This window comes from Nerophis lumbriciformis, linkage group LG11 (genome assembly GCF_033978685.3).
Source record: "Nerophis lumbriciformis linkage group LG11, RoL_Nlum_v2.1, whole genome shotgun sequence".
In the NCBI taxonomy this organism is placed as follows: Eukaryota; Metazoa; Chordata; class Actinopteri; order Syngnathiformes; family Syngnathidae; genus Nerophis; species Nerophis lumbriciformis.
Genome location: NC_084558.2, coordinates 24,593,232 through 24,613,112, shown reverse-complemented (window position 1 = coordinate 24,613,112; position 19,881 = coordinate 24,593,232). Strand labels below are relative to the sequence as shown.

Here is a 19,881-nt window from a genome sequence, read left to right as displayed (position 1 = left end):
AAAATATTAAATTAGAAATACTTTCCATTTGATGCTGAAAAACTAGGCCATGAAAGAACCAGGAGCTTGTGTTTCTCTTGTATTAGCTTCCTAAGAAATGTAGATTTTGATTCAAAATATTACTCTCACATACAAATCACTAACTGTGTTTTAATCTCTATTTGCTCATAATAATATGTTTATTTCTATTGATAGGTTTGCTGTCATCCCCATCAATGAAGTAGTAGTGTTTTCACTCATGGTGCTGCCTGCTCGCCTGCAGAGGCATCATTGCACCTTCACATTTGTTTGCTGCTTCCTGGTGAGCCTGGTGCTGAAGTGGAGTATTACAATCTTTGCTGACGTATTAGGACTACTGTGTTGTGCACCTCCCCAACTAATTTTTCAGTTCTACATTAACCCAACTGGTTTGAGACAGACAGCACACCACATAGCCTAGGTGACCCCCGCCCCTCTACCGCTTTTGTCACCAAGTTCTTACTCATGTGGTCTACAGTTGGTTCTCTTTATAATATGAGTAATGCGGTTCTCGACCTGCCTTATGTGTGAAGTGCCTTGACATAACTTCTGTTGGGAGTTGACACTTTATAAGTAAAATCGACTTCACTCTTTCATTTTTCTGTGAGAATAGTTTATACACCCCTGTGACTTAAAACAAAGTCTGGGTAAGAATTTTCATATAATTGTACAGGGGGAAACAAAGTAACATTCAAGGCGGATGATTTCAAATCATTCTTAGGCTAAATTAAAAATAAGAGTCTGGAGCAAATACGAAAGACAGAAAAAGTGCAAAGGCATTTCCTCCAAAAGATGGTGTACATTTCTTAAAATGGATGGCCTACAAGGAAAATAAAATGTTTAGTAATGTCAGTCTAATGACTAAGCGTCATCAGGGAAATACAAGGTCTATATCTGGGATCCTCCCGTTCCCTTTCAAGACCATCCGGTCTTCGTACACCGAGATGGTGCCAAAGGCATTACTGCCAGGTGGAGTCTCGATAATTGCCTCCAACGTCAAGTGGTGCACTCCGATGCTTTTATCCCAGTAATATCCACCATCGTGATCGTGTCCTGCAATGAAACACACCACGCTGCTGTGGCACTGGATGATGGACAGGAGCTCGTCAAAGTTCCAGGCCAAGCAGGAGGGGACTGTGGACCTTGGGTGGACTGGGAGGTGACCTGAAAAGTTCAAACAGAACAGGATCATACAGTGGTGGAAAATCTTGAGCTTTTTTTTGACAATTCATGTTAGCTCTATGTTTACAGACGCAAAAAGGAGGCGTACAGAAAAAAACAACACCATATACTGTACACTGGCACACAATCAGGAGCATCAGTTATGTTCAAAGGGTTTTTCTACATATTCGATTAATGAAAATTTGTGTGAAAGTTCACTTGGAAGCTCGTCGCATTTGGTGAAAAGAGAACGCAGAGGTTTCCAGGCTAGCCTAGCAGCTAACCAAAATCCCAGGCTCTCCCAACCATTCTGCTGGCAAATGTAAGATCCCTGGACAATAAAATGGACCACATGCGACTGCTACAGACTACTCGGTGAGACGTAATTGTCATTTTTGGTGATTGCTGTGTTTTTGGATTCCCGGAATGATGGCATAATTACAACATCCCTGACTCCGCCGTACAACTCGAACTTCACTTTTAAGGGCTCCTTGCATTGTTCCAAAAAATACTTATGTTGTTGCAGTTTGCATGCAAGTTTCTAACCTGACTCTCGCCAGATCCTTGACGTTCGCTGAGCTCCACACAAGAATCTGGGAGTTCTCAAAAGGTGATGTATTTCAGAAGGCGGGGCCTTGTAAAAAAATCATTGTATTTGATTGGATAAACCACTTGTCCGTTATCTTGAATGACGTGCTACTTCAACCACTCACATCAAAATTAACCCGTGACGCTGAAGAGAGCGGCGCTGGGAAATCCAAACCCGGTCGGAAGAAGAGCCAAAACATCCTTGCCACCAATAAATGCCTTCAAACCCGTTCTCTGTTCATCTTTTAAATAATTCATATTCGATCGATGTCGCAAAACAGTTGCAATAGCAGAATCAATGTCAGCACACGACTCCTCGCTCCGTGCCGCCATTGTTGTTTGAATCAAACAGTCGCTTCGATTTCTACACTATATTTTACCTTTTGATTTCTTCTCGCCTACCAACCTCTTTTGGCTGTCTTTTTGACACATACATGTTCCATGTAATGTACCACAGTATTTTTACGTTTTTTTTAGTAGATAAATTACTAACATTATCATTGAAAATGTAATGTCAAATTTTATAACAAGCATGCAAATAACTCAGGAAACGTTTCCCATTTGGCTACTCTATCCTGTAGCCCCACCCCCTCGGGTAATATGCTTACTTGCTATCCACACGGGACAATTTAGTAAGTAAGTAAGTATTGTTTTAGTTGTATTGTAAAACTTACAAATGTTGCTTGGAGTGATGAATGAAAAATCAATACGAGTAGAATTGCTATGGACGGCTAAACGACGGAACAGCACTTGGACTTCCGGTTGAAAGCGGAGTGACAAAACTTGTCCAAAAGATGGCGCACAAAACAATAACACACCTTTTTACTGTCTTTCTTTTTGTTTTGTTTTTTAAACTATTTGCATTACGGCCGTCAGCAAATAAAAATTCATAAATTAGCCACACCGTCTAATAGGAAAAACGTAGCGGCTTCTAGTCCGAAATTGACGTTATTTCATTAAAGTATGCTGAAAATAGAACATGCAAAAGAGGTGTTACTTACTGATAAGTGAGACTTTCTCCTGTTTCTTGTCAGCTGAGGACAGAACATCATTGAGCCAGTCCAGCTGGGTCTCACTGAAGCCACCATTGTACATTGTGAACCTCTGCTTCAAGTCGTCCAATTGCACTGAGACAAGAAAACACTGGGGTTTGTTAAATGGTACATTTCTTTACCAGATTAATCATGGATTCAAAATTGATTATTCACATGTTCCCATAGATTTATATATTTGTTGTGACCCAACAAAAATGAAAAATTTAGCAAAATGTTTATTTTAAGTATACGATTTGGCTTACAGAAAGGTAACCTATCACCTTCCAATTCATATGTGCTGCCCTCTGCTGGCAATCCTGTTCCATATTGACTATGTTACATGTTATTTGTTTTCAAATTAATTTGAGGTTTGACACATCAGACTTCTGTAGCTAGTGAGCACACAGTGCAGAGGTCTACTGCTGTACTACAAAGTTAACGGCCAATATTTCTATTCACAGAGTTTGGTTATATGCCTGTCATTTGCTTTTTTATGTCAAGTTTGTTATGTTAAAATCTAATTAATGTCGATATTAACACCATTGACGCCACCACGCCAGACACCATCGTAAAGCTTGCCAACTGGAAAATGCCATTGCTGACACAGGGAAAAAAGCTGAAGGGTACAAATGTGTACATGAACGAGCACCTCATTAGACGTGATGCTGAAATTGCTAAGAATGTGCGCGACTTGAGGAAATGGGGGAAAATTCAGGTAACTTGGGAGCGCCAACTGCAAAATCTACATAAAGCTGAATGGGTGTCCACAAGCAAGAGTCCGAGTTGTCAAAGACATCAAGGATCTGGACAAATATCAGAACTCCCAGCAAATACAACAACAACGATGACGATAATGGAGTCTGACGGAAAACAAACATCAACATTCAAATATAAAATTACAACGCTCCAAGGGATTACCGAACAAGAAGATCTTTACTCCGGTGCACATTCATCTACACTTAGGCATTCATAGAGCAATGCAAAAGTTTGGTGAACAGGAATATATGGAACTGAAATCCTTCAGCAGCATCAATCACAATTACCCGGAATTAGAATTAAATAAGGTTATAGATTCACATACAGGTTTTTTTTGTTTCATACCAGGAATAATTGTTTTTATTATACAGATGAACAATATAACGGAAACAATAAAATCGACAACAAACTGTCAATTTTTCATTTAAACAGCAGACTACAACAACGTGAAGCATTTTTTTGAACAATTCAACAAACCCTTCAAAGTTATCGCTATCTCAGAAACATGGATGGATGCTAAAAAAGGAATCGATTTGGACTTGGAAGGATATGAACTAAATTATAAAATCCAAACCAACAAGAATGGAGGGGGAGTAGCTTTGTAACCATTGAAATATGTGAAAAAAATTGGTATATCATTTTGGGCTTGCTTGCTAACATCATCTTGCAGTGCACACATATCTCTTATGTGTGACTGCCATCTACCGGTCACATTTATCATTACACCATGTACCAAATAATATTTATTTGAGGTCAGTAAGCACACCCTGAATCAATCCGTACATTAGGCACACGGTCGATTTTTGAAATAATGAAAGAATAAATATAAATATGGTATATCAGCAACCAATCATTTTAAACAGGAAAATTCCCAGACAACCTGAAAATAGCTAAAGTTGTACCAATTTATAAACACCAGTTTACAAACTGCAGACCTGTTTCTCTACTTCCACAATTTTCTAAAATGATTGAAAAACCGTTCAACAACAGATCGGACAAATTAATGAATAAAAATGAAACACTCAGACAACCAATACGAATAGCCAACATTTCAACATCAATGGCATCAATCGAAATAACGGAAGAGATTACCAATGCAATAGATGGTAAACAGTGCGCAGCAGCAGTGTTTAAGGATTTAACAAAAACATTTGACACAATTAATCATATTATCTTAATAAACAAATTAGAACAATATGGCATCAGAGAGCTGGTCTTGAACTGGGTAAGAAACTATTTAACCAACAGGAAGCAATACATGAAGATAGGAGAAACAAACGTCTACAGAGCTGAAAATACCCTGTGGCGTACGTCAAGGATCAATAGGACCAAAATTGTTCAATCTTTATATAAACATCATTTGTAAAGTTACAAATGAATTAAAGTTAGCATTATTTGCAGATGACACAACTGCGTTTTGTTCAGGAGAGAACACACAGAAGCTAATACAAATAATAACAGAAGAAATTAACACATTTTAAAGATGGTTTGACAAAAACAGACTTTGAATCTCAGCAAAATGTAAATAATGCTATTCGGTAACAGTAGAAGAGAAAGTCAAACACAAATACAAATAGAGTAGATATTGAAAAGGTAAAAGAAAACCACCTTTTGGGTTTAATATTAGATGACAAAATGAACCGGAAATCTCATGTAAAACATATACAACATAAAGGAGCAAGAAACACGTCAATAATGAATAAAGCAAAATATGTTCTGGACCACAAATCACTCCATATTCTCTACTGCTCACAAGTGTTACCATATCTGAGTTACTGTGTAAAAATATGGGGAAATAATTACAAATGTGCGCTTCATTCACCAACGATGTTACACAAAAGATCAATTAGAATAATACGTAATGTTGGATATAGAGAACATTCAAACCCTTTATTTCTTGAATCAAAAATATTGAAATTCAACGACTTGGTGCATTTGCAAACAGCTAAAATGATGTACAAAGCAAACTATAACCTGCTACCCAAGATGAGGAGAAATATAATCCATCCATTTTCTACCACTTGTCCCTTTTGGGGTGGTGGGGGGTGCTGGAGCCTATATCAGCTGCATTCGGGCGGTAGGCGGGGTACACCCTGGACAAGTCGCCACCTCATCGCAGGGCCAACACAGATAGACAGACAACATTCACACTCACATTCACACACTAGGGCTGCGAATCTTTGGGTGTGCCACGATTCGATTCAATATCAATTCTTGGGGTCACGATTCAATTCAACACGATTCTCGATTCAAAACGATTCTCTATTCATTCAATACGTAGGATTTCAGCAGGATCTACCCCAGTCTGCTGACATGCAAGCAGAGTAGTAGATTTGTGTAAAAAGTTTTTATAATTGTAAAGGACAATGTTTTATCAACTGATTGCAATAATGTAAATTTGTTTTAACTATTAAATGAACCAAAAATATGACTTATTTTATCTTTGTGAAAATATTGGACACAGTGTGTTGTCAAGCTTATGAGATGTGATGCAAGTGTAAGCTACTGTGACACTAATGTTCTTTTTTCTTTCTTTTTTCTTATAAATGTCTAATGATAATGTCAATGAGGGATTTTCAATCACTGCTATGTTGAAATTGTAACTAATATTGATACTGTTGTTGATAATATTCATTTTTGTTTCAGTACTTTTGGTTTGTTCTGTGTCGTGTTTGTGTCTCCTCTCAATTGCTCTGTTTATTGCAGTTCTGAGTGTTGCTGGCTCGGGTTTGGTTTTGGAATTTGATTGCATTTTTATGGTATTGCTGTGTATTGTTTTGTTGGATTGATTAATTAAAGAAAAAAAAATAATAAAATAAAATAAAAAATAAATAAATAAAATTAAAAAAATAGATTTTAAAAAAATGAGAATCGATTCTGAATCGCACACCGTGAAAATCGCGATTCGAATTCGAATCGATTTTTTCCCACACCCCTACTAGGGCCCATTTAGTGTTGCCAATCAACCTATCCCCAGGTGCATGTTTTTGGTGGTGGGAGGAAACCGGAGTACCCGGAGGGAACCCACGCAGTCACAAGGAGAACATGCAAACTCCACACAGAAAGATCCCGAGCCCGGGATTGAACTCAGGACTACTCAGGACCTTCGTATTGTGAGGCACATGCACTAACCACTGTCCTACCGTGCTAATCTTAGAGGAAAATCTAATTTAAAACATTTATATGCACGTACAACAACTAAGACCTTTAGCATATCCGTATGTGGAATTAAATTATGGAATGGATCAACCAAATAAATCAAACAAGGCACTAATATGATCAAGTTTAAAGGCCTACTGAAACCCACTACTACTGACCACACAGTCTGATAGTTTATATATCAATGATGAAATCTTAACATTGCAACACATGACAATACAGCCGGGTTAGCTTACCAAAGTGCAATTTTAAATTTTGCGCGAAATATCCTGCTGAAAACGTCTCGGTATGATGACGCCTGCGCGTGACGTCACGGATTGTAGAGGACATTTTGGGACAGCATGGTGGCCAGCTATTAAGTCGTCTGTTTTCATCACAAAATTCCACAGTATTCTGGACATCTGTGTTGGTGAATCTTTTGCAATTTGTTCAATGAACAATGGAGACAGCAAAGAAGAAAGCTGTAGGTGGGAAGCGGTGTATTACGGCAGGTGTTGTGCCGGATAACGCACCCCCGCCGTAGAATGCACCCCCTGACTGTTGTGCCGGATAACACAGCCGGTGTTTCATTGTTTACATTCCCGGAAGATGACAGTCAAGCTTTACCATTGGCCTGTGGAGAACTGGGACAACAGAGACTCTTACAGGAGGACTGTAAGGAGGACTTTGAGTTGGATACGCAGACGCGGTACCGTGGGTACGCATGCAGCTGTGGCTTCCAAACATTTGATCGCTTGCCCGTACGTGCGTGCCGCTATGTGCATGTCACGTACGTAACTTTGGGGACTTTGGGGAAATATATGTGCTGTATGAACTTTGGGGAGGTGAACGGTACTTTGGGCTGTGGGATTGAGTGTGTTGTGCAGGTGTTTGAGTTGTATTGGCGGGTTATATGGATGGGAGGGGGAGGTGTTTGTTATGCAGGATTAATTTGTGGCATATCCCCACCTTCTACCATCCTAGTCACGTCCGTTGTGTCCTTGGGCAAGACACTTCACCCCTTGCTCCTGATGGCTGCTGGTTAGCGCCTTGCATGGCAGCTCTCGCCATCAGTGTGTGAATGTGTGTGTGAATGGGTGAATGTGGTAATACTGTCAAAGCGCTTTGAGTACCTTGAAGGTAGAAAAGCGCTATACAAGTATAACCCATTTATCATTTATCCATATTAAATATAAGCCTGGTTGTGTTGTGGCTAATAGAGTATATGTATGTCTTGTGTTTATTTACTGTTTTAGTCATTCCCAGCTGAATATCAGGTCCCACCCGCCTCTCACAGCATCTTCCCTATCTGAATCGCTCCCACTGCCCTCTCGTCCTTCACTCTCACTTTCCTCATCCACAAATCTTTCATCCTCGCTCAAATTAAATGGGGAAATCGTCGCTTTCTCGGTCCAAATCGCTCTCGCTGCTGGTGGCCATGATTGTAAACAATGTGCGGATGTGAGGAGCTCCACAACCTGTGACGTCACGCGCATATCATCTGCTACTTCCGGTACAGGCAAGGCTTTTTTTATCAGCGACCAAAAGTTGCGAACTTTACCGTCGATGTTCTCTACTAAATCCATCCATCCATCCATCCATCTTCTTCCGCTTATCCGAGGTCGGGTCGCGGGGGCAGCAGCCTAAGCAGGGAAGCCCAGACCTCCCTCTCCCCAGTCACTTCGTCCAGCTCTTCCTGTGGGACCCCGAGGCGTTCCCAGGCCAGCCGGGAGACATAGTCTTCCCAACTGTCCTGGGTCTTCCCCGCGGCCTCCTACTGGTCGGACGTGCCCTAAACACCTCCCTAGGGAGGCGTTCTACTAAATCCTTTCAGCAAAAATATGGCAATATCGCGAAATTATCAAGTATAACACATAGAATGGACCTGCTATCCCCGTTTAAATAAGAAAATCACATTTCATTAGGCCTTTAAGAGACTGTTCAAACTACACCCTGCAAAAAATGTTCTATAGAATCTCTATAGAAATATATAGAACGCTATAGAATTTCGTCGGAATTTCTTTAGAACTGAAGATTCTATAGAATATGTATTCAAAATTCTATAGAAATTCTATAGACATCAGCTTCATGTGCTGGAAGGTCTTTTCACTGTTCTATAGAGCTGGGAATTCTATAGAATATCCTATAGAAATTCTATAGACATTACATTATCTGATGAAAAGTCCATAGATTGTTCTATAGAACTGGGCATTCTATAGAATGTCTAACAGAAATTCTATAGACATTACTTTATCTGCTGAAAGGTCTATAGATTGTTCTATAGAACTGGGCATTCTATAGAATGTCTAACAGAAATTCTATAGACATTATCCTTTATCTGCTGAAAGTTCTATAGATTGTTCCGTGGAATAAAATTCTATAAAATGGCAGCAGCGCTATCACCATAGCATTGATTAATCTCATTAAGTTGATTCACCAGACTTGAGCTTGTTTTTTGAACAATGCAGGATGTCTCCCTCAATTATGAAAATGTTAATTTTGTATCATTCAAAATTGTGAGGTGTCATTTCAAGGCGGACACCCAGAACTTCGGCAGACTTTATTTTTAAAAGTATATTTATTCCAATAAATCAATTTATTTTTATTTTTAGAGTTTTTGAGTTATCTATAAGTAAAAAGTGTGAATATTTTCGTAACTTACTTTTTTATGTGATAAAATTAATTTTATTGGACTTCCAACATAAATTGATTTAGCAAAACTCAGTTCAAAGGTTTAAATCAGACCTAAAACGTCAGGACCCGCCCACGTACCTGCATGCAGCTGTGGAAGAACAAGCCCAGACACGTTTCTTCACGGAGCCCAATAGGAAAACACTTTACCGAACTCATGTAAGTAACAATTTATATTGTTAAAAGTCAGTATTTGCCAGGATTTAAATGTATACATTTTCAAAAGCATGGTTCAATGTTATATTTAGTTTACTACTTTTCCCGCCGTAACATTACAAACCCCCCCCCCCCAAACACGATAGATACAACTGCTCTCGTTTTGTTATAAAATAACAAAACTGTTTTAAGGCTGCAATCACAACCAAATTCATGTATAGTTGGTAATAATCGCGTTGTATCAATGTTTCTCATATCCGACACTAATAAGTGCGAATATGTTTCAAATCAACTTTTTTTTTTAAATTATTTATTTTTCCCCTTCGCGCTTGCCGTAGTTGCAAAGCAGATTTCGCGGGCAGTTTGAGTTGGTGATGGCGGCCACAACGTCCATGTTGACTTCACTCGCTCTTTCTAAGCTGCCCAAGTCACGTCGGAGTTCATTGACGGTAACTTTGTTGGCTTAAACATCACATTTAGGTTTAGGGTCTTCTAGGCGCGATGCGAGACGTCACAAGCGGGCTAACGTTGAGCCAAACAGCAGCTTCGAGGCACGGGCGGAAATGGTGAGCTAGCAAAACTAGCCTAATTTATTATTATTATTATTATTATCATCCCTCCATTGTTTGTAACGTCAGGCTTGTGTGATCACACAGAGAAGGAGTTTGGCCCCCAGTCAGGTCGCCAAACGGAAGCAAGGGGAGGATGATCATCGAGACGAAATATAGTATATTAACCACGAGCGGTTCTCGAGAGAAGATGAATGGAGAAAATTGGGACAGTGATGAAGAAGTCCAAGTTCCATGGCCACTCAACAAAGCAGGAGGAAGGAAACAGTCACAAACCAAATACGTGGCAAGAATTCTGAGATTTGGTGGTAATTAATAAACAGTTGAAAACTTTTCAATTCAATTCAGTAAAAAGTATACGTTTTACCAGAAGTACATATAAATATAGATATATTTAATATAGATATATTTAATGTACTTCTGATTTTACACTTTGAACTTTCGACTTTGTTTATGTAAAGTTAAATTTAATTAATATAATTTTTTTTCTTCCATGATTGATAGTAATTTCTCATCAGTGCAGCCCTGGTATACTGAATGTTTCAATCTGCAATGCTGAGGTGATTGTCATGATAGTACAGACTTAACCTTGACAATTTTTTAATATGGCTGTAAGCCTGTAAATAAGGGAAAGTAAGGTGAAATTTGTTTCTCGCTGAGGTGAATTTCTGAATCATCAGAACTGTAGGTATACCAAAGTAATTTAGTGATAACAATCTGCTGCTGAAATGTATGACTAACTGTACAGTTTAATTTAGCTTAATGTGGCACATATTTGTTTTTACACAGAAGACACACGTGAACTGACGCCATATTTGAAAGCCGCTCAGGATGGCAAGGATGTACCCCTTACTGGTGATTTGGAATATGGCAGAGGCAAGAGAAACAAACAGCCAAAGTCTTGGTCATCAGACAGTGAGAGCAAGGATGAAAGTGTTGAGGAGACTCTATCTGACAGACAGCAGGTACTTTTATTTCAGTGGTGTTGTCGCGATATGACCGAAATAGTGTTGAAAGCGACGTTAAACGTTAATTCACTCACTCACTATTTCAGTGGTGTTTCAACTGTGTGAGGTTTTGTAGGATTCAATCCCATACTTTTGAAGTACCTTGTCAGTTTTTCTTTATCATAAAAGTTAATCAAATCATGTTTCATTGTAGGCTTTAAAGTTATTGAATATTTTGATTCAATTCGACCAACTCAGACAGAATAATATTCAAGACAAATTGAGGTGTTGACAGACTTTCTGCATGTACTCGAAAATCTATCATTTCTGCAAACATATTTCTTCACTTCAATGGCATATAAAAGAACTGAACACGTTTTCTTGTTAATCTTGATTTTTCAGAAGAAAAAGAGGAAAGTAAGCCGTACAGCTGTGGGATATGATGCTCGGGCACAATTGAAGGCCCAACTTGCTGCTGTGAGTACATGAATAGAATAGAATAGGATTTTATTGGTTAATCAAAGCACCCTCTCGAGGCAAACAATCACAAGTGCCTAGCATTCATTTGAAATCGAGGACGTAAAAATTGCATCCCTGGCAACTGGTTTAAAACACAAGTTTATACTTTTACTTATATGAAAATAACACTACAAATACCTGATGAACAGTGCCTACTGTGTGAATGGCTTACTGCTACATGTACATGTAGCATATTCAAATTAATGTGCCTACAAGGTTGCTTATACATGTAAAACTTATATGGTGCTGTCAGGGCCGTATCCAGGACAAATTGCTTCCGGAAAACATATGAGCGCCCAAATTAATCATAATACAAATTATTTCATTTGATTTACTATTTTGACATTTTCAGCTGGGAAGAACTTCACCGAAAGATACATGTACAGAAATGGAATCCCTGAAGAAGGAAGTCCTCCAGTTGAGAGAGGAAAACAAATCCCTTCGAGATGCATTGAGGGTTGTTGAAGGTAGGTTTTCTTATTCTAGAAGTATGTTATTGTAATTATCATAGGTTGATGGAAAATATGCTTACATGTCGATGTATGAAATAACTTTCTTATTACTGTATTTTCATCTAACTTTGGCCTACGGGTATTGTCGTCATGTACGGCTGTCCATCCGTCACCGCAATATTTACAGAATCGTTTCATGTACGGAAACCAAACTTGTTACATCTATTTATCTTAGTGTAACAAGAAGCCTATCGAAAATGAGTCGTCTCGGACAATATTTTCCAGAGTTATGCCCCTTTTTTCCAATAAAAATCCATTTATGATTTGGGATAATTTCAGAACTGTTGCATATACAACATCCTAAGTTGTGATGTCCTCCCCTCTAAATAAGGGGAGGACATATGGTGTTTGTTTGTCTGTCTGTCCGTCCGTTTTTGTGTGTTTCTCTTATATTAGCAAGAGTTACGTCCCTTCCTTCTTGATATTTTGTCTCAGCTGGATATCTGATTAATACTTGACCGACAAATATTAAATCTTCACGTGGTCAGGATGAATTAATATATATGGTTATATATATTTTTCATCTTTGATTGCTTCCTTACCATGTTTCCCTTGACTTGAACAAGATTCCTATCAAAATACCCTTACATTATGATAGCTGGGGTTAGAGCCGAGCGGTTTGGATATCGCCAGCTTCATGTTATTAATGTATTTTTTTTTTATTGTGTCTGCATCACAATGTACTTTTTTCTATTAAAGGACTTCCTGGCCTGCTAATGAAGATGGACGACTTATCACGTCAGGCAACAATACTATCAGCTCGACGTCCTGCTGTCGCTCTGCCAGAGAGGAGCTGGCCAACAGCAGCTTGACAGGAAAAAAATCCAATGCTTTTAAGGATAAGCATGAGAAACCAAAACTGGATGACAAGAAAGTGTCTGCTATTATTGGTGAGTATAAGTTAAATCAATCTGATTAAAACCATATCCACATCAGGGAAGTGGATCTGACCCTTTTCCTATCTCCAAGTCGTTCCGTGATCGTTTGGCATGAAGTATAGATATCCATAGCTTCCAGTCTGCTTGGTCCATGAATTGACTGCGAGATGTTCGTTTTGACAGATTTATAGGCATGGGTGGTCACATTAGCTTTGATCTCGTCGGAAACCAACATCAAGTGACTAAGCAAAAACCGCAGCGCACGGATATCTACACCTTTTTCTCGTTTGATATCTTATATCGGCATTCTCCGCCTTACTATTTAACAACTAGCGTCGGGAATTTCCGTGAGTTCTGCTGCAAGTTGAGAAGTGAACGACTTTTAGATAGGGAATGTGTCAGATCCCCTTCCCGATGTGGATATGGTTTCAATCAGATTGAAGTTAAATATTTTTATTAGAATTCTATTAATGCACTTTCGTGATTGTTCGAACGCCATTGGGGACACCCATCAAGTACACAACAAGATTCACAAGATAGTGAAATCCTGAAAATAATTTGAAAAATATTTCACACACTGAATGGATTTTCTATATAGCTAATGAATAGTGTACATGCACTGTCAGAATTTGATACAGATTTGTTGCAGTTCGTAAAGCCTGGCATGATTGCACCACATATGATTTTGTGTGCGTCAAGCAGTGCAAGTGCCTTACAGCATAGAAACGCGTGATATGCAATGTATGCAGTGTGTTGACTATCCATTGCATTGATTAAATGATAGACATCACTCTCTTTATCGAGCTGAAAAATGCCATAGTGTAACTCATTGCATGACAGCTAGTGTCTTGGTGTCTGCAGACACTAATTCTGGTATATTTTATTGATCTTTCAGATTTTGTGAAGAAGCTCCATCCCTCAAGTGAAGCAAATGTGATAAAGAAAATCATTGGAGTGAAACTGAACATTGCGCAGAAAATGGGAAAAAAAGAAGGCCTCAGAAACAAATTCTGCTGGACGTCTAGCCGTCTCTAACAGTCGGGGAAGCGCGGTGATCATGTTGATTTATGCTGCTGACATTTATTTATTACGTCAAGATTTGAGTTACATGTATATAATAAATACAAGTCAACATTCATTCAACTGCAATATTTGTCTTTCTCCATTGCCAGTGTTAGACCACAGATTTTGTAGAATGCCTGCCCAATCATTTCTACATCATTCTGAACCGTATTCCACAGAAAGCCATTCCATAGGAGCCTGTTCTATAGAACTACTCTTTAGAACTTTCTTCTATAGCACTATTCTTTAGAGGAGATCTATAGAACCATTCTTTAGAACCCTGTTCTATAGAACCATTCTTTAGAACCATGTTCTTTAGAACCCTGTTCTATAGAACCATTCTTTAGAACCCTGTTCTATAGAACCATTCTTTAGAACCCTGTTCTATAGAACCATTCTTTAGAATCCTGTTCTATAGAACTTCGGTCCTAAAGTTCATTAGAAATTCTATAGAGATATTCTTTAGAAATTCTATAGAACTTCGGTCCTAAAGTTCATTAGAAATTCTATAGAGATATTCTTTAGAAATTCTATAGAACATTTTTTGCAGGGCAAGTGCAGAAGAACAATCATTGTAAACAGAGACACAAAGACATTTTCTTTTTTCTTTGATGTGCCTGAAAGAGTGGCAGCACATCACAGTAGCTCCTTTGATTTCCGTCATTTTACTTTATTTTTGGTATCATTATCAACTTTTCTAGCTTTTTTTTTTAAATCACTTATCTTTTCGAACAATTTTCCTTGTGGATCAATATTTGTCTACGTCTAACATTGCTATGATATAAAACGGGGTAGGATTGAAATAAGCTCTGTTTCAATATGTTACCATTATGCATGTTAATAAGCAACTAATTAATGGTGAATATGTGTTCCCCATACTAAAGTGTTACCCTAATCATAAATGGTTTACCTGGGGGGCAGTTGAGGTCCTCGTTGCTGTTGTGTTGTTTTATCAAAGACAAAGCACGGTGGTACCGCAGACCGTCCTCCTCTACGCCCAGCAAGCTGACATCGAAAGCGTCCAACACAACAAAGGTGAAGCCGGGGAAAGGAGTGAAGCTGTAAGCATTTATGTCCTCACCCGCCCGCCTTCCATCGCAGCGACCGTCGGCAAGCACCGAGCTGTTTAGCCGAGAGCACAACAGCTCTCTTCTTGAAAAGTTATAGAGCTCATGGTTGCCCCACACATGGTGCACCTCCATGGAGCCCAGGCTGAACTCTTCCAGTACCCGGTCGAGTGCGACAATAGAGGCGCCGTGACGCTTGTTAAAGCCGTCGATGATGTCCCCCAGCTGGAGGATGAAGTTCGGCCTGGCGGGTGATTGACACCAAGTCTCCCGGGCTTCTTTGAGCAGCCGAAGACTGTTCCGGTAGAAGCGCCTTCTTGTCTGCGTGAAGTTGAAGGCGTCATCGATGTCAGCGTACTGGATGTCAGCTATCACGCCGAACGTAAACAGCGGCTCTCGCTCACAACAGTCGTCCATTTCTGCTCCTTCCTAAAAGGGTGGCTTCTTCTTCGTTGCTTCAATGACGGAAGACGTCTTGTTTCCGGAATACATCAGACTGTCCACGTGCTGACACCTGTCTGTCATCGCCCGGTTTACTGCGTAACGGATCAGTTTGCGCATGCGCCAAAGATCGGCTACTTCCGTTCCCTGCTTCAAAGCAGTTTTTCCAAAAAATAGGTATTTTAAATTTCTTTCAACAACGGTTAGCGAAATATCTACTGATAACCTCAAATAATTGACAACTAAACCTTAAGAAATATTTTTTTTATCCATCCACGTCGTTATTTATTCAAATTTAAAGCTACCCTTTTCATACTTGCCAACCTTGAGACCTCCGATTTCGGGAGGTGGGGGCGTGGTCGGGGTGGGGCGGGGCGTGGTTGGGGGCGTGGTTAAGAGGGGAGGAGTATATTGACGGCTAGAATTCACCAAGTCAAGTATTTCATACATATATATATATATATATATATATATATATATATATATATATATATATATATATATACACACATACATACATACATACATACATATATATATATGTATATATATATATATATATATATATATATATATATATATATATATATATATATATATATATATATATATATCCTGAAAATATGCAAACAAAACTGTGTTTAGATAATTGATACTTCAAACTTGCATAAATAAATATTAAGGAATTTAACATAACTTGGCTTCTGAGAGTTTCAAAATGTAATGAATAAAATGCTAAAGTTATTGATAAACAAGCAATTATTTTTGATAATTAAATATGGTCATTTTAAATGAATTATTATAATTTAAAATCAATTATTTCAAATATGTTTATTTTAATGTATAATTCTATGGCTGGATGTAATAAGGAGTCAGGAAGAAATACAAATAAAAATACAATTAATTTTGATGTTTTTAGCAAAATATAGTAAAAATTTATTTAGTTTTGTTTTTTTTAATTAATAAATATATTTATTTTTAGGTAAGATAAACATAATAATACAATTTATCTCTAGTCTGGATGATTTAGTTCTTGTCACCCTGTTGTCCTCCCGTCGTGAAAAAAGGCTGTCCTCACTCAGGTCCGCAAGGAGCTGGAGGGGGCGTGGCTTCCAGCTCCGGCTGAAAATCGGGAGATTTTCGGGAGAATATTTGTCCCGGGAGGTTTTCGGGAGAGGTGCTGAATTTCGGGAGTCTCCCGGAAAATTCGGGAGGGTTGGCAAGTATGACCCTTTTCAACTTTTTTTATTTTTATCTATTAAACAGAAACAAAACAAAAAAATACACAATGTAACGCAAATATATGTAGATAACTACGCAATAAGAAAAACTTAAACTATAAAATAATAGACAAAACAAAAAAGAAAACATCAAACAATGAGAGTAGCGTATGTGTGTGTGTGGCCCTTTAACAGGTGACAGCATGTGAGGTGAGTGACGTCACTGAGTGTGTGGGCGAGAGAGGAGAGGGAGTGGTAGCGTGACTGCGGGCGGGTACTAGTTGTTTTGGTGGATTGGCTGTGTGCAGACATTAATAAAGTTAAGAGTTGCAACTAATTGCCGGACTCATCATTCACCCTGGAGTCCGGAGCTGCGGAGACCCACTGCTGAGGAGAGAGAAGGGTGTTGCCCCCGATATACATCGGCCCTGGAGGAGTCTCCCCTGCGCCCCTCGACTACGGTCTGGGGAGCCGGAAGCAGGAAAGGTGCAACACAATACAATAATAAAATAAATAATAAAACAAAACAAGTCACATATAATGAGTATAAAAATGTATGGATTATTAGCATGTATGTATCTGTTAAGTATTAAGTATCACGGTTGGAGATTTGGGGCAGCACGGTGGAACAGGGGTTAGTGCATGTGCCTCACAATACTAAGGTCCTGAGTAGTCCTGAGTTCAATCCCGGGCTCGGGATCTTTCTGTGTGGAGTTTGCAAGTTCTCCCCGTGACTGCGGGTAGTCCGGCTTCCTCCCACCTCCAAAGACATGCACCTGGGGATAGGTTGATTGGCAACACTAAATGGTCCCTAGTGTGTGAATGTGAGTGTGAATGTCAGAGGTGGGACCAAGTCATTGTTTTGCAAGTCACAAGTAAGTCTCAAGTCTTTGCCCTCAAGTCCGAGTCAAGTCCCGAGTCAAGACAGGCAAGCCCCGAGTCAAGTCCAAAGTCAAGACTGGAAAGTCTCAAGTCCAGTCCTAAGTCCTGCATTTTGAGCTTCGAGTCCTTTCAAGTCCTTTTAACCACAGACTAATATATTAACACAGATTGTATATGCTTTTCAAACGCTGTATTTATTTATTAAAACAAGTGCATTTTAAATTGCAGGAAAGAAAATTGTGCTGACATTGCACTTTATAATAGCACTATTAACCAGTCATTTTAAACATTAACTCATTCCTTTACAGAACAAACACATTGAAAAATAAAGTGCAAATGTACTTATTTGTACAAAAGTGTTAACATTGAAAAAACATGACATATACGTGAACATAACAAAAAAGTTGTACTTTTTATATGTCAGGGCCCTATGCTGCATTGCATTTGCAAAGGACCAAATTAGCCAAGAGTCTGTCAGTCATTTGTGCACGATGGGGGCGTAGTATGATGCCACCATGGCTGAAAACTCGCTCCACTGGAGCACTGGAGGCAGGCACTGCCAAGACTCGCATGGCCACTCGGAACAGTGAAGGAAGAGTCTTCATGTTCAATGCCCAGAACAAAAGGGGGAGAGAGTTGTTTTGGGTTGGTGCACTACTTGTAAGTGTATCTTGTGTTTTTTATGTTGATTTAATTAAAAAAAGAAAAAAAAAAAATTATTTCTTGTGCGGCCCAATACCAATCGATCCACGGACCAGTACCGGGCCGCGGCCCGGTGGTTGGGGACCACTGAGGTAAACAACCAACAGTATGTCAGAAAGCTAGCTAAAACGGTACACATATTCATAATATAGTATACATTTTAACTGACCTTTATTTTACTATTTTTGTCTTTTTTTAGGTGGCTAAAATACGCGGTGCTGCTGACCGCCGTCTAACGTTACGTGTGATATATTGACTAACGTAACCCTGCTTAAAAAAAATCACTGAACAAAAAGTATGAATAAGGTAGTGAACTGCAACAGATTCCCGTGTTTGCAATAACGTTATAACGTTAGCAGTGAGTTTACAGCCTCACTGATTTAACTACACAGCAAATAAAAGTCACGTTACTTAGCCAATAAACGTTATCTTACATTCAAAACTTACCGTTCTTTGTGCAACTTCAAATGCCGGACGAAGTTGGAAGTTGTTGCCTCTCCATCAGTAATTTTCGAACCGCATGTGTTGCATACTGCAAACCGTTTTGTGTTGACCACCTCGTAATTTTTATACCCAAACAAAATTATTTTAGGTATCATTTTTTGTTCACTGGCGTGTGGTTTGGACATGTCTTCTTCGTTGGTTGTCCTGCAATTTGATTGGATGAATGCTGTGTGATGAAAACAAAGTAGATCTAATTTGATTGGCTGTTGTACTGAGAGCACACCAGCTGACACACGCAACGCTGATAGACAAGTACACAATGAAAAATACGGAGCGCTCCCGAATAACTTTTTCATCTTTGGGTTTTGAGGAAAGTAGCAAGTCATGTCAAGTCATGTCAATTCAAAAGGCTCAAGTCCAAGTGAAGTCACAAGTCATTGATGTTAAAGTCTAAGTCGAGTTGCAAGTCTTTTTACATTTTGTCAAGTCGAGTCTAAAGTCATCAAATTCATGACTCGAGTCTGACTCGAGTCCAAGTCATGTGACTCGAGTCCACACCTCTGGTGAATGTTGTCTGTCTATCTGTGTTGGCCCTGCGATGAGGTGGGGACTTGTCCAGGGTGTACCCCGCCTTCTGCCCGGATGCAGCTGAGATAGGCTCCAGCACCCCCCGCGACCCCAAAAGGGACAAGCGGTAGAAAATGGATGGATGGATGGGTTGCAGATTTGAACCGCCTTGTATATGTTGAATTGTACGACAGTATTGTATGACAGATACTTTGATTATGTTATTAGATTATGGAACTGAGCATTTTTTTAGTAAGTGAGGAACTTTTTATTTTTCTGAAATTTGAAACAAAGAGGAACTGAATATGTTTTAGCAAATGAGTAACCTTTGATTGCTGTAAAATAAAAATAGAGAGCTCTCCAAGATGCACTTTTAAGTGATAAACAACATAGACTACCATAAATAATAAAAAAAAGTAAATTATACTTAGCAAATTCAAAATGCTCTTGCTCAACTCAAATGTGGTGTGAACAGATTCACCCAAATAGTCACAATACAAAAATAATTCAATAAATCAACATTAAAAAT

The 19,881-nt window shown here is 38.9% G+C and overlaps 2 protein-coding genes across 3 annotated transcripts; one reads left to right on the top strand and one right to left on the bottom strand.

The window, feature by feature from the left end:
• Positions 1–609: 609 nt before the first annotated feature.
• adprm (ADP-ribose/CDP-alcohol diphosphatase, manganese-dependent) lies at positions 610–15,635 on the bottom strand. Its single transcript, XM_061967022.2, has 3 exons — positions 14,940–15,635; positions 2,769–2,894; positions 610–1,182 (listed from the first exon to the last, which is right to left on the bottom strand). The coding sequence occupies exons 1-3, from the start codon at positions 15,511–15,513 to the stop codon at positions 890–892; spliced, it is 993 nt and encodes a 330-aa protein (XP_061823006.2). The 5' UTR covers positions 15,514–15,635; the 3' UTR covers positions 610–889.
• LOC140679144 (uncharacterized) lies at positions 9,072–14,103 on the top strand. 2 transcript variants are annotated; one of them, XM_072914101.1, is made up of 8 exons: positions 9,072–9,545; positions 10,023–10,108; positions 10,199–10,419; positions 10,901–11,076; positions 11,461–11,535; positions 11,930–12,044; positions 12,789–12,979; positions 13,863–14,103. In XM_072914101.1, exons 3-7 carry the CDS (start codon positions 10,248–10,250, stop codon positions 12,899–12,901), a joined length of 651 nt encoding a protein of 216 aa, XP_072770202.1. In that variant the 5' UTR covers positions 9,072–9,545; positions 10,023–10,108; positions 10,199–10,247; the 3' UTR covers positions 12,902–12,979; positions 13,863–14,103. The 2 variants fall into 2 exon arrangements, with proteins under 2 accessions (XP_072770202.1, XP_072770203.1); XM_072914102.1 differs by lacking the exon at positions 9,072–9,545 and having other exon boundaries at positions 9,694–10,108.
• Positions 15,636–19,881: the final 4,246 nt, after the last annotated feature.

Bases quoted from the DNA above. Each gene is read 5' to 3' on its own strand.
- LOC140679144 (XM_072914101.1), top strand. From the start codon at position 10,248: ATGATCATCGAGACGAAATATAGTATATTAACCACGAGCGGTTCTCGA. The intron at 11,077-11,460 runs GTACTTTTATTT...TTGATTTTTCAG, and splicing joins CTCTATCTGACAGACAGCAG to AAGAAAAAGAGGAAAGTAAG. The intron at 12,045-12,788 runs GTAGGTTTTCTT...TTTCTATTAAAG, and splicing joins TGCATTGAGGGTTGTTGAAG to GACTTCCTGGCCTGCTAATG.
- adprm (XM_061967022.2), bottom strand. From the start codon at position 15,513: ATGGACGACTGTTGTGAGCGAGAGCCGCTGTTTACGTTCGGCGTGATA. The intron at 2,895-14,939 runs GTAAACCATTTA...TTCTTGTCTCAG, and splicing joins GGACCTCAACTGCCCCCCAG to TGCAATTGGACGACTTGAAG. The intron at 1,183-2,768 runs GTAAGTAACACC...TGAACTTTTCAG, and splicing joins GGAGAAAGTCTCACTTATCA to GTCACCTCCCAGTCCACCCA.